Here is a 15,250-nt window from a genome sequence, read left to right as displayed (position 1 = left end):
AAAGTTAAAATTCAAAGCCATTTGTTCTTCAACAACTCTTCAGTGGGAAGATGTTATTTTCCACTTACCTCCATCTTTTGGGGGAGGGAGAATTTTGGAAACTCTTAAATATTCTGAGAGAGTACATCTCAAAAGGAAATTGCATATGGATATTGGGTGACTCCAAAAGTTAACAAATGTGGAGCAGCTGCTGCGTATCTATCCCTATCCTTGATGCTACTGAGGATGAGGAAGGTAAGACATAGTTTGTGATCATGAAGAACGCATGGTCTGATGGAGAAGGCAAGAAGATATGAACACCAAAACCAGAATATGTCTTCATTTAAGTTTATAATGCGTGAAACAGAACAGTCCAAAATGAGAGGGTTTAACGGTGGTTTACAAATAATTAACAGTCTCTTCTAATTATTTGCTACAGATAAGTAACACAATAGAAGTAAATATCTTAACTAGTTTGATCTTAATTGTACATTTTATTTCTGATTATTATAGTTTTGAGCTCAAATTAAGTTACTAATTCAATCCATTAAGAAATTGTGAACTAGAACTTCTCTCCACTGGAAAAAAACTTTTTATTATTCTGTGTTTATTGTTAACATTCATCCTTTGTATTTGCTAAGGGGATTTTCTGTAAATCAAGTTCAGGCTATTATTGGGGCTTGAAAAGGCTATTCCCCCACCTTCAATGTCCTGCCTCTGATCTGTTTCGTACAATTCTGTGCAAGTTGTCTTTCTATAATATGAATGTGATAATGACATTCCATGGCACAAAAACCTTCACTGGAATGTTACAGCCTAAACAAAAATGTCTAAACTCCATCCCCTGGCACTCAGAACCTTCCAGGATTTGGCTTTTATTGCCTCTCCCAGCCTTATGGGATTTTTCATTTGTTTGTTTTTTAAAACTATTTTACTGAGATAGTCACACACCATAAATCCAATCAAAGTATATAATCAGCAACTCACAGTAACATTACACTATTGGAATACAATCCATTTTAAGACATTTCATGCTCAAAACAAAAACCCCAAACATCCATATCCCCCTCTCTTCCAGCATTGGTACAGTACATTTGTTTTGGTGGGTGAAAGAAGAGTAAAATATTTTGTTAGCTATAGTCCATGGTTTGGAATTGGTGCATTTTTTCCCATATATTATTATTATTATTATTATTATTATTATTATTAACTCTTCCTTAAATTGACATGCTTTTGTTCTAGTTCAAGAAAGAACTTTTTAATGTTTATACTGTTAATCATAGTCATCATCCACTAACAGGGTTTACTGTGCAATACAGTAGCATGTTTTAACCTCTAGCTTTCCTTCTGGTGACACATGACATGTGACTCTAAACTTCCCCTTTCAACCACAATCACACACAAATGCAGTGCTATCAATTACACTCACCATAATGTGCTATCACTGCCTTGTGTTTTTGCTGTATTGATCAGCATCCAAGTCTTGGTTCAAACTGCTTTCTCTGCTGGGAATATACTTCCCCGCTCTGCCAGGTTGAGGGAGAGGTGTTACCAGGCAGAAAAAATACCTTTTCAAAAATACCGAGGCAGGCTAGCTAGCATGTAGAAGTGAGAACTGACCAATTGAGTAGAAATTAAATTTAGTGACTTAGGCAATACTCGTTGATCACCTTTTTTTTTTTTTTTGGGAATAAAAAGTTTCCACGTCAACTGTCATGTTATTTTACTTTCCTGTTTCAGGTATGTGGAAGGTACTTCTATTCCTGTTCCAACTCACTACTACAGCATCATCACCAGCTGCCTGGATTTCACTCAGCCTGCCGACAAGTGTGATGGCCCCCTCTCTGTCTCCTCATTCATCCTTCCTCACCGACCCGACAACGAGGAGAGCTGCAATGTGAGTTCAGAGGCAAAGTCCTTTAGGATTTGCTTACATAATTCATCTTTGTTTCTGAGTTTATGCTCCCATGATTAAACTAGAAAACACTTATTTTAAAACAGAGCTTCATACAACGTTGAAGAATTTTGTATTCTAATATATTATTTTTTAAAGCAGGGGTTTGTGTGTGTATATGTGTCATATTTATGTATTATATTCAGTTTTGATAAATGAAAATACTTTTAGTTTTGCAAAAGGTATATATACTTGGTAAAAGGAAAATAGAGGGATTGCAAGGGTAGTTCAGTGATAGAATTCTTGCCTGCCACGAAGGAAACCCGGGTTTAATTCCTGGCCCATGCATTCACTCCCCAACAGTGGTACTGCGATAATGGGATAGACACATGGAAAGAGAACGAAATATGACCCCCCAACATACAGCATACAAAAAGAAAAAAAAAAGGAAAATAGAAAGTAACAACATTTGATAATGTTCATGGGAGCTCATCATCATCTCTCTTTACTTTTGGGGATATTTTTCAAAATTCTTTTGAAAAAGACACCCACTCAGAGGAATGCATACCTTACAAGTTAGGTTTTCTTTAACTCCCAGTTATGAGTTCTCTAATAGTACAGTTACCTCCCAATTCACTTATTGTCCTCTGTGACAGCCGGGCGGCAGTATTGTAGGATGAAAAGCTCTAGGCAAGAAGACATGCTGTGTACCCCTGGCCCTATACCAATTTTGTTCTCGGGGTCAAATCCTATAACTTCTGCCGGTGTAAGGTACTGGAAAGCACATGCTCCACGGTTAATTTTAGACTCTGCTTTAGGGAGATAAATTTGTATTGGAGGAGGCCAAGCATGGTATGCAAAGGGCTTTGACAAGACCCATCAGAGTGAGGTAACTGAACTTGAAATGGGATTGTGGTCTGGGCATTTACAAAGGGGAAAGGAAGTCAGTATAATATTATATACCACAATCATGAATAGACTGACTAGATGGGAGGTGTAGATGTGGGGGAACTATAAGTGAGAGACAAGCTACCATCATCTTCATGTCCTGACTTGTGTTTGCTTGTTCATAACCGTAAGGTTAGCTAATCATGTACCAGGGAATGGGATGCTTCTGTGTATCATGCCATACTTCCTTCATGTTTCAGTTTTACTAATAAACTTGTTGGGGAGGTAAGATTTTTACATCAAGATTAAACACATATACAGTTGATTTCTTGGTTATTCACAGTAGTTATCATCTATAAAGCTATTGCAAACATTAAAAACCACTGCTTCTGGGGGGAAATGCAGTTAGGTTCCTGCAAGGCTCTGGTCACATCTTCTCCAGTTAAAAGATACCTTATTATATACATACTATTCTAGTCTGCCAAAGCTGCAAGAATGCAACACACCAGAGATGGATTGGCTTTTTACAAAAGGGGATTTATTTAGTTCAAAACTTATAGTTCTTCAGAGGAAAGGCAGCTAACTTTCATCTGAGGGTCTCTCTTATATGGGAAAGCAAGGGTAATCTCTGCTGGCCTTCTCTCCAGGTTTCTGGGTTCCCACACCTTTCCCCCCAGGGTGATTCCTTTCTGCATCTCCCAAGGCCGGGGCTGGGCTCCAAGTGCTGAGATGAGGTATGCTGAGCTGCTTGGTACTCATTGCAGAAGGCACTCCTCCTAACTGACTGCAGATGTAATCAGTGACCGATGAGCTTCAAGTGCCATTGGCTCATGTCCACAGCAACAGAACTAGGCACCTTCTCCTGGCCAAGCTGACACCTAAACCTAATTACCATATGTATACTGATACATTAACATTGAACTCATGGTGAACAGGTCTATAACTCATTCTTATCTAACATGTGTTTTCTCCTTAAGGCACATCACCATCTTCTTGCAGTTAGGAACACCAGACAATCCTTCAGCATTATGTTTGGGGGCTTAGTAACAGGAAATCAATTTTAAAAGCTCAAAAATAAAGTGGCACTAAATATACTACAAAAAAGAACACTAGTTTATCGTGTGTGAGCTGAAACAAGAAATACTATGTGGATTGCCAGCTGACATCAGGGCAGAAGCCACTATTTTCTAATGACTAATGGGAGGCCTGGTGAGACACAAGAGAGCATGCGCATCAAATGAAATTGGCAAATCACTTCCCAAGGAAAGAAATAGGAAGACATATTTTTCTCTACATTCCTATGATAGTCTTAGCTGACCATCATTAAGTTAGGAACAACCTTTTCACCTTTTGTCCACACATTCAAATGACTGCATTTACAAAGCTATAATTGACTTGCCATTGAAATATCAAATAAATGAGCTGAATATGGAAATTCTCCCAAAATACAGCTTCATGCTTACTTTGCTTACTCTGAGGGGGTCCTGACCTGTAGAGACCTCCTACTTCGTTAATTATATGGTCACACTGAGGGTTGGTCAATACTGCTGTGGGTAGTTATATTTAGGTTTGTCCTTTCCTGTGAATTTCAGAGAGCTTGGTTAAGTTGGGATAGGAGGGAGAGGCCTGGAGGGTTAAAATCCTTACTTCCCCAGCTTGCAAAGCAATTTCTTCCTTTTTCTTCATTTTGCCTGAGATGGCTATGAATCAGTTTCCGGAACCAGTACCCTCCTGGTATATATTTAGCACTGGCACAAGCTGCGGCAGCTCCCAGTCCAGGTCCGTGTGGGTTAGAGCTTTCCGAGAAAACCCATTGCAGGTTCTTGGGCTTTGATGGCTAGTTCATTGAGGCCAGTAGTGGTAAAGAGCTGGGTGAGAGCACATCTGAGTGTTCTAAGAGCTAGGACATGCATCCACTCTTAAATCTGTAGAAAGACTCTTCGGAGCCATTGCAATTCTGGAGGGATCTAGGGGTGAAAATATTTATAAAAGCTCTCCTTCCCAATGTCTACTAATGAATGGAGCCATTTCTTCACCATTCGCAGGGCTCTCAGATCTCATTCTTTCCCTCAACATCTGAAAAGTGAAAGAAAAAAAAAATTTTTTTTTTTTTTGCATCATGGGCAGGCACAGGGAATTGAACCTGGGTCTCCAGCATGGCAGGCAAGAACTCTGCCTGCTGAGCCACTGTGGCCCGCCCAAAAGATATTTTTAAGATGCAAAGAACTGCTTTGCCTGGATTACTTTTTAGTTTCAAGTTAGACATGAAAAGATTTGTTCAGCATGGGTCGTCCAAATGACTTTCATTAGTCAATGTACCAATGAGGCAATACTTGACAAGCAACTAAGACAGAATTCCTTCTTTCCTTCCTTCTTTGCAATTGTTTCCATACCTTACCTTTTTCCTTTGTTCCTAAAGTTAAACATTGCCCTTATATTCTGGTGAGGAAACTGGACCTTAGAGAGATGAAATACCTTGACCAACGTCTTATAGCAGGAAGTGGGGGAGTCACAATTCCACCTCGGGGGCCCACCTTTATCAACTGAGCTGCTTCTGATCCAACTCATTATTCAAATATCAAGTTATTCCGGTAAAATAGAGATGTAGCTGATGTTGCAGTTTCTTAACAAAGATTAGGAATGTACATGCCCAATTTTGTAAATGGGTGCAAGCGCTTCACTTTTCCTTGGGAAGCAGAAGAGCCTCCCAAATCACTTGTGCCCTGTGCTGCAATGTTGCAGTTTGACAGCTGGAAAAGAAATTACTGAATTCCCCAGGGCCTTTCGTTTTCCTTATTTTGATTTATGTTCTGAGAACCTATTTGAATCAAATGCCCTCTCAGACCACAGGCCTTGTTTATTTGGCACAGATAACTGCTGTTGGAAATGTTTATAGCTGAAAGCAGGTAGTTGTGGCACATTACCAACAGGAATAGTGTTGAGTATGGGAGGGTGGGGGCAGGAGGGAATAATACTTATTGATCAGATGCTGTGCAAGAATACATAGGGTTATCTATGGACTTGGAGCCAACTGGCTATTTGGAGAACCTCCTCTGGAAAATTGTGACCCTGAATGTGTTCTCTTTCCATTGCAGAGCTCAGAGGATGAGTCAAAATGGGTAGAAGAACTCATAAAAATGCACACAGCTCGGGTGCGGGACATTGAACTAATCACCAGCCTGGATTTCTTCCGAAAGACCAGCCGTAGCTATTCAGAGATTCTGTCATTAAAGACCTACCTGCATACATATGAAAGCGAAATTTAACTTTCCGATCATCTGCAGTGCAGTCTTATCAAGTGGTGTATATTTTTATATTGTTTTTGTATTTATTAATTTGAAACCAGGACATTAAAAAAGTTAGTATTTTAATCCTGTACCAAATCTGACATGTTACGCCTGAAGGACTCCACTGTTTTTCTTTAATGCTTGATTTAGATAGCCTCATGTTCTGAGTAGAGCTTGTAATACTATACTGCAGCCTGCGTTTTTAGTGGAAGCTTCTCAGTGGTGCTGCAGATTTGATATTTGCATTGAGGAAATATTAATTTTCCAGTGGACAGTTGCCACATTTAGTTCTGTACTGTCTCAAAATACTGATTTTGTAAAGTTGCATTCATTTACTATTAACTTTGACAGACATATTTAAGCTTTATAGACCAATCTTAAATATAATAAATCACACATTCAGTTTTTTTTCCTCGTCTTGTTTGGCCTTTATCTCATAACTTAGAATGTTTGCTGCAGCTGTATTCCTGCATGTAAAGAGCACATTTCCTGCACTGGGCCCTCTTCCTAGGTGGATGTAGTTCACATGGTCAGAGTGGCAGCCACGATATCGAATACAGTGGCCTGAATGAGATAGGTTGGGTACATTATCTATGGGAATTCAAAAGGACAAGGAGAAAGAGGGAACAAAAGAACTCTTGAATATCTTTCTCTGTTTCTTTAAAAAATATTTTGAAGCATAGAAGAATAGACTCTTTTGATTCACTTGGTTCAAAACTCTTCATATTAACACAACTGAGACTATATTATGTTTATATTCTTTACATAAGACCCATGGAAGGTATCAAGAGAAATAAGGCCGTGGGATGGGATATAGGCATTAAAAAGGATAATTAACCAATCAAAGTAGAAAATAATAAATGCCAAATGAGAGGTGTTGGTAACACAATATGGTGGAAGAGTTTGATGATGGAGGGGTGGTTTCAGATGGACACTTATGGCATTAAATAATAATGACACATGGAATGATAAGGCCATTCTTTGAAAATATTTTACTCTTTCTGATTGAATCATGGAGAAATACATTGGTGCTGACATTTCTCCAACACTTGTCACCCTTTTAAAAAAGGAGAAAATAGCATACTGTTTTGTTTTCATAATTTCTATAAAATATGCCATTAAAAAGAAATTGGTTTCAGAAGGAAGAAGTTGTGCAAATCATTACTAACAAAGTAGGACAGATGGTACTGGAGATATAGGAAAATAATGAAGGTAGTAAGATAAAAGCAGACATTTAGGAAACATAGCTGTAGGTATTCACTGGAAGAAGTAATCATGGTAATACTGATGATAGCTACATTTATTGAGCACCCACTATGTTCTAGGCCTGTCCTTGATATCTCGGTGCTTTGACTCTAAACATGATAAATGGGAGCATGGAAGAGGGAGGGAGGAAGACAGGAGTGGGAAAGAGTTGGGTTTTGGAGGTTTGGGGTTGGGTGAAAGTAGGGTAAAAATGAATTGGAACATAGTTCATTATACACTCAGGATTCAGCAATGACTTATTGAACATCCACTATATACAAGTACTTACCCTTTCCATTGCGGACAAAACAGTGACTGAGACTAGCATGGTTCCTGAACTCATAAAGCTTGCATTTAATGGAAGAAAGAGACCCCCCCCCCCCCATAATAAGGAAATTTTGGTTGGGATATGAAGGAGAAAGAGGGTCACGAGGCACAGAATGATAAGGGGTTGGGGAAAGTGAAGGGATCCGTGGATTCTAGCCAGTACCCAAGGAATGAGAGCAGCCGGCCTTGAGAAGAATGGGGACAATAGGAGCAAGGACTAGGGGGAAGGAAAGAGCTTGAGAAGTGTGAAGGTCTGAAAGAAAACCAGCATGCCTAGAGAACAGTGGCATGAGATGATTTGGTCAGCAGGGGCCAGGTCAGGGCAGTCCTTGTAACCACAGTAAGACATTTGCATTCTATTCTAGCTGCATGAAATGGAAATTAATTGAAACATCTCAACAGGGGTGTGACAAGATCAGATTTAGAATTTTAGGCGATGACTCATTGACGTGAATATGCACCATCACATAGTATGTTCTTGATATAATTCCGCATATATACATCTGATGAGATGCTCCACCAAATACCTGGTGTAATTCTGTCTCCAACACAAGGAAGAAGAGTCAATACTATGTTGTTTTTTTTTTTTAAAGATCTAAGCTCTTTGCTAAACTAAATTTCTACATCACCTCAGATTGAACTCTTCTCAAAATAGGTTATACCCAAGGTTTCTGGGGAGAGAAGTTGCGAATTTATTTGAATGCTGTTGCTCTATTTTAATTCCCAGGCCAAGTCTTTCTTTCTCATAAATAAACTCCATGCCCAGAGAATATCCACCACTGTGTACTTCAGGTGAGTGGCTTTGCTGATAAACACATGTCATTAATTGTGGGGTAATTTATGAAAGTCCCTGAATAGACAGGGACTCTATTAAAGTGAAGTCTGAAAGACTATTTTAAGTTGAGGTGTTTATTTTTTTATATACATCTATTGAGAACTTGGTCCATTCATGCTTTCATTGAGCAAGTTACAAACCACTTGCTTGCATGGTGGTCTAGTTCTAACAGATGGATTCATAACCTGACTCTCCAAAATGAGCTCATTGTATTGGGGTAAACCAGGAAAGCAGCCACAGTTTCACAAGGGCAAAAATGTCCTGAATTGTTTTTAGAAGGGCTGATCTTTCTTCTCTCTGAACAAAAACAGCATTTTGTGCCAACCGGGTTTGCATAATCTAGCCCAAGGGTACACCCAATGCCCCCTGCCTGTTTCTCCTGATGGTTGGGAATAATTGGGGTAGTTGTTGCTGTTTGTATTCTTACTTTGCTCTTCCTCACTCTCTCTGCTGAGTCAGGATGGGGCAGCATTGGGGGTGGGAAGTGGTAGAGGCAATGGGAATTCTCCCATGGCTTTGAGAAATAGGTTTTTCTTCTCAAGCTTCTCTCAAAAGTTTCTTTATGACCTTTAGTAAATGCTTCCTCCCACTCCAATTCCTCCATCCCCAAGCACGCAACTATGGATTTGCTTTCTCTCACTTTAGATCACTATACAGATTTGTTTGTATTTTCTAGAATTTTTTCTCCTGGACTTTTGTTCCAGTCCCTCCACATCCTTGCCAACTCTGGCTATGTCAGCCATATTAGTTTTAGACATTCTAATAGGTGAGTAGTGGTACCTCGTGGTGGCTTTAATTTACATTTCCCTAATGACTCAATGCTGAACAACTTTTCATGTTATTATTTGCCATCTGTGTCTCTTGTTCGGGAAGTGGCTACTTAAATCTTTTGCCCATTTTTAAATTGGGATGTTCGTTTTCTTGAGTTTTGAGACATCTTTACATATTTTGGATTCAAGTCCTTTATCAGATACATGCGTTACAAAGGTTTTCTCCCAGGCTGAGGCTTGTCTTTTCATTCTCCAAAGTGCTTTGTGAAGAGGGGAATTTTAAAATTTTGATGAAGTCCCCATTTGTATTTATTTTATAGATTATACATTGGGTACTATATCTAAGAAATCTTTGTCTAATCCAAGGTCACAAAGTTTTTCTCCTTTATTTCAAAAGCTTTATAGTTTTAGGTTTCTCTTTTATGTTAAAGTGAATTCATTTTATCTTAATTTTTATGTGTGTGTAAAGTATGGATCTGGGCTCCTCCCCTACCCCCAGCCCCCCGCATATGGATATCTAATTTTTCCAGCATCCTATTTTTAAAAAGATAATTCTGTCTCTGCTGCATTGTTTTTCCATCGTTGTTATAAATCAGTTGTGCAGGTAGCTGTGGGTTTTATTTAGGGCTCTTTATTCTATTTGATTGTTATCTCTATCTTTAAATCAATACCACACTTTTAATTATGCCAGCCTTATAATAATTTCTAAAGCCAGTAGTGTGAGCCCTCCAACTTCATTCATTTAAAAGTAATTCTGTCTAATCTAGGTCCTTTGTATTTCCATATGAATTTAGAATCAGCTCATGAATTTTTTATAAAAATACCTGCTAGGATTTTGATTGTGATTTCACTGAATCTATTTGACATCTTAAATAGTATTGAGCCTTCGGATCCATGAACAAGGTACATCTCTTGTTTTATTTAGGTCTTTAAATTTTCTCAGCAATAGGTTGAGGCCTTTCACATCTTTTGTTAAATGTATTCCTCAGTATTTCATGGGCTTTTTGGATGCTCTTGCAGATGATATTACTTTTTAAAATTTAAATTTCTGATTATCTGTTGCTATAATATGAAATATGATTAATTTTTACATCTTGATCCTATGTTCCACAAACTGCTGAACTTATTTTTTCTAGTGCTTTTGTTGTAGATTCTTAATGATTTCCTATATAGCTGATCATGTTGTCTGTGAATAAAGACAATTAAACTGTTTTTTTATCCACTGTAGATAATTTTTATTTTGTTCTTCTGCTTTATTGCATTGGCTAGAGGAAAAAAAACGAAAAGTATCTCATACTGCCTGACTTTAAGGCATGTTATGAAACCACAGTGGTCAAAACAGCATGGTACTGGCATAAAGATAGATATATTGACCAATGGAATCTAATAGAGTGTTCAGATATAGACCCTCTCATCTATGGACATTTGATCTTTGATAAGGCAGTCAAGCTAACTCACCTGGGACAGAACAGTCTCTTCAATAAATGGTGCCTAGAGAACTGGTTATCCATATGCGAAAGAATGAAAGAGGACCCATATCTCACACCCTATACAAAAGTTAACTCAAAATGGATCAAAGATCTAAACATTAGGTCTAAGACCATAAAACAGAGGAAAATGTAGGGAAATATATTATAAATCTTATAATTGGAGGCAGTTTTATAGACATTACACCCAAAGCAGGAGCACTGAAGAAAGAAATAAATAAATGGAAACTCCTCAAAATTAAACACTTTTGCTCATCAAAGAACTTCATCAAGCAAGTAAAAAGATAGTCTACACAATGGGAGACAATATTTGGAAATGACATATCAGATAAAGGTCTAGTATCCAGAATATATAAAGAGATTGTTCAACTCAACAACAAAAAGACAGCCAACCCAATTACAAAATGGGAAAAAAACTTGAACAGACACCTACCAGAAGAGGAAATACGGATGGCCAAGAGGCACATGAAGAGATGCTCAATGTCCCTGGCCATTAGAGAAATACAAATCAAAACCACAATGAGATATTATCTCACACCCACCAGAATGGCCATTATCAACAAAACAAAATGACAAGTGCTGGAGAGGATATGGAGAAAGAGGCACACTTATTCACCGTTGCTGGGAATGTCAAATGGTACAATCGCTGTGGAAGGCAGTTTGGCGGTTCCTCAATATAGAATTGCCATATGACCCAGCAATACCATTGCTAGGTATCTACTCAGAGGACATAAGGGCAAAGACACAAACAGACATTTGCACACCAATGTTTATAGCAGCATTATTTACAACTGCAAAGAGATGGAAACAGCCAAAATGTCCATCAACAGATGAGTGGCTAAACAAACTATGGTATATACATACAATGGAATATTATGCAGCTTTAAGACAGAATAAAGTTATGAAGTATGTAACAACATGGATGGACCTTGAGAACATTATGCTGAGTGAGACCAGCCAAAAACTAAAGGACAAATACTGTATGGTCCCACTGATATGAACTGACATTAGTGAAAAACTTGGAATATTTCATTGGTAACAGAGACCATTAGGAGATAGAAATAGGGTAAGATATTGGGTAATTGGAGCTGAAGGGATACAGACTGTGCAACAGGACTGAATACAAAAATTCAGAAATGGACAGCACAATACTACCTAACTGTAATACAATTATGTTAAAACACTGAATGAACCTGCATGTGAGAATGATAGAGGGAGGAGGGCTGGGGACATAAATGAAATCAGAAAGAAAGATAGATGTTAAAGATTGAGATGGTATAATCTAGGAATACCTAGAGTGTATAATGAAAGTGACTAAATGTACAAATTCAAAAAATGTTTTTGCATGAGGAAGAACGAAGGAATGTCATTATTGCAGGGTACTGAAAATAGATGGTAATTAATATTTTAAAATGTCACCTTATGTGTGAGACTAAAGCAAAAAATGTTTATTTGTTACAAAATTTATATTTTGACTAGTGCATTTCCTAATATAACTTATGTAGATAGTTTGATTGAACACCATAAGTACTTGGAATCTCAGGTAGGACATGAGATTTTGTTGGTTTGTCCAGAGTGATGCCCCGATGAATCCCAAAGTGATTCGATCAGTGACTGGAAAAGTATTTGCAAAGCCCCCTTCGGGGAATGGTGAGAGTGGGGAGAAATTCAACTTCCCCAAGTTGAATGCTTGATATTCTCATAAGCAGTGTGGACAACCAAAGCTATAGGCTGAGCCCCCAGTCTTGGGGTTTGTTCATATGAAACTTAACCCCACAAAGGATAGGTCAAGTCTACTTAAAATTTAGGCCTAAGAGTCACCCCCAAGAGAGCCTCTTTTGTTGCTCAGATGTGGCCTCTCTCTCCAGCCAACACAACAAGCGATCTTACCACCCTCCCCCTGTCTATGTGGGACATGACTCCCAGGGGTGTGGACCTTCCTGGAAACATAGGACAGAGATCCTAGAGTGAGCTGAGACTTAGCATCAAGGAATTGAGAAAACCTTCTCAACCAAAAGGGGGAAGAGTGAAATGAGACTAAGTGTCAATGGCTGAGAGATTCCAAACAGAGTCGAGAGATTATCCTAGAGGTTATTCTTATGCCTTAAATAGATATCACTTTGTTAGTCAAGATGTAATGGAGAGGCGGCGGGGAACTGCCTGAAAATGTAGAGCTGTATTCCAGTAGCCATGTTTCTTAAAGATGACTGTGTAATGATTTAGTTTTCACAATGTGACTGTGTGATTGTGAAAACCTTGTGTCTGATGCACCTCTTATCTACCTTGTCAACAAACGAGTAGAACATATGGAATAAAAATAAATAATAGGGGGAACAAATGCTAAAATAAATTTAGTTTGAAGTGCTAGTGATCAATGAATTTGAGGGGTAAGGGGGTATGGTAGGTATAGTCTTTTTTTTTCTTTTCTGTGTTCATTTTATTTCTTTTTCTGAATTAATGCAAATGTGCTAAGAAATGATGAATATGCAACTAGTGATGATATTGTGAATTATTGATTATATATGTTGATGTTTTATTTGGTTTATTAATTTTTAAAATTAATAAATAAATTTTAAAAAGATATATGGTGATCTATTTCTTCTTGAGTCAACTTAGTAGATTGTATAAAATGTATTACCATAAAGTTGTTCATAATATTTATTCCCTAATTATCTTCTTAATAAATGTAAAATCTATGTCAATGTCACTTCTTTTATTCCTGATAATAACTTGTCTTCTCTATATTTTTCCTTGACGAATCTGGCTATAGGTGTATCAATACTGATTTAAGATCCATATCTGATCTTAAAAGGTAGATTTTTATTTCATTTTCTATTTCACTGATTTCCACTCTTAGATTCATCATTTTCTTATGTCTGTTTACTTTGGGTATAATTTGCTTTTATTTATCTGTTTACTTAGGTGGAGGAGAGAGTCCCTATTTGAGAACTTCTTTCCTAATATAAACACATTGAAGTGCTATAAATTTCCCTTTACTGGCTGCATCCCACAAAATTTGAATTTTTGTGTTTTCATTTTCATTCAGTTCAAAATAGCTTTAATTTCTTTGATTCATGGGTTCTTTAGTGTGCTATTTCATTTCCAAGTATTCCAGAGTTTTCCAGATAGCTTTTAATTATTGATTTCTAATTTGATGCCACTTGGTTCAGAGAACATGCTTTGAACGACAAAGCCCTTTACACTTTTTCCTTTCCCAAGACCCACGTAACCACTGATCTATTTCTGCCTCTGTAGATTTATTCATATTTACATTTTAAATAAATGGAATCATTCAATATGTAATACTTTGTATCTGGTTTCTTTCACTTAGAATAATGTTTTTTAAAATTATTATTCTTTTTTAATTAGAGAAACTGTAGGTTTACAGAAAACTCATATAAACAATATAGCCTTTCTACATACACCCCTATTGTAACACTTTGTATTAGTGCATGGTACCTTTGTCATAGCTGATGCAAGAAAATTAAAATAGTACTATTAAAATTCAACAAATGCTGCTGCAATAACGGGATAGTCACATGGAAAATAATGAAATGTGACACCCACCACATACAAAAAAAAAATTAGTGCTATTAACTACAGTCCATAGTTTACATTAGGTGTATTTTCCCCACATGCCACCTAACTAGTGCTACCTTGATTAGTGTCATGCATTTGTTAACTCATGAGCGAACATTCATACTATTAACCCCACTCCATTGTCCACAACAGTGTTCACTGTGTTTTATCTTTCAATTCTCGTTCTAATAACATTCATGGCCCCAAATTTCCCCTCTCAACCACATTCACATACCTAATTCAGCCTGTGTAATTCATCATAATTACACTCACAATACCGTGCTACCATCACCACCATTCATTCCCAAACAGTAACAATCAACCTAAATAGAAATTCTGTACAAATTAAGCACCAGATCTCCATTCTCTACCTCCAAACTATCCTCTGGTAAACTATAGTCTAAATTCTAACTCCATGGGTTTGCATATTATAACTAGTTCATATCTGTAAAATCATAAATATCCAGCTTATTTCACTCAGCATACTGTCCTCAAAGTTCACCTTGTTGTATGCATCAGGACTTCACTCCATTTTACAGCTGAATAATATTCCATGGTATGTAATATCACATTTTGTTTATCCAATCATTGGAAGATAGACACTTGAGTTGCTTCCATCTTTTAGCAATTGTGAATAATGCCACTATGAACAGTATGAACATTATCTGTTCGAGTCATTGCTTCCATTTCTTCTGTGCATACACTTAGTAGTGGGATTGCCAGGTCACATGGTAGCTCTATACTTAACTTCCCAAGTAACTGCCAAACTGTCTTCCATAGTGGCTGCACCATTTTACATCCCACCAGCAATGAATGAATGTTCCTATTCCTCACATCCTCTCCAACACTTGTAGTTTTCTGGTTTTTTAAATAGTAGCCATTCTAGTAGATGTGAAATGATATCTGACTGTGGCTTTCATTTGCATTTCCCTAGTAGGTAGTGGTGTTGGGCACAGTTT

General features: G+C 37.5%; 1 protein-coding gene across 5 annotated transcripts in view; it reads left to right on the top strand.

The window, feature by feature from the left end:
* The window catches only part of ENPP2 (ectonucleotide pyrophosphatase/phosphodiesterase 2), a 108,810-nt gene extending 102,355 nt beyond the window's left edge, over positions 1–6,455 (top strand). For all 5 annotated transcript variants that reach the window (XM_077167546.1, XM_077167543.1, XM_077167542.1 and 2 more), the window contains 2 exons: positions 1,720–1,876; positions 5,857–6,455. In XM_077167546.1, coding sequence (XP_077023661.1) covers positions 1,720–1,876; positions 5,857–6,027 — 328 coding nt within the window. In that variant the 3' untranslated portion in view covers positions 6,028–6,455. The remainder of the gene's footprint in view (positions 1–1,719; positions 1,877–5,856) is intronic.
* Positions 6,456–15,250: the final 8,795 nt, after the last annotated feature.

This window comes from Tamandua tetradactyla, chromosome 6 (genome assembly GCF_023851605.1).
Source record: "Tamandua tetradactyla isolate mTamTet1 chromosome 6, mTamTet1.pri, whole genome shotgun sequence".
Taxonomy (NCBI): domain Eukaryota; kingdom Metazoa; phylum Chordata; class Mammalia; order Pilosa; family Myrmecophagidae; genus Tamandua; species Tamandua tetradactyla.
This window is presented reverse-complemented; position numbering and strand designations above follow the sequence as displayed.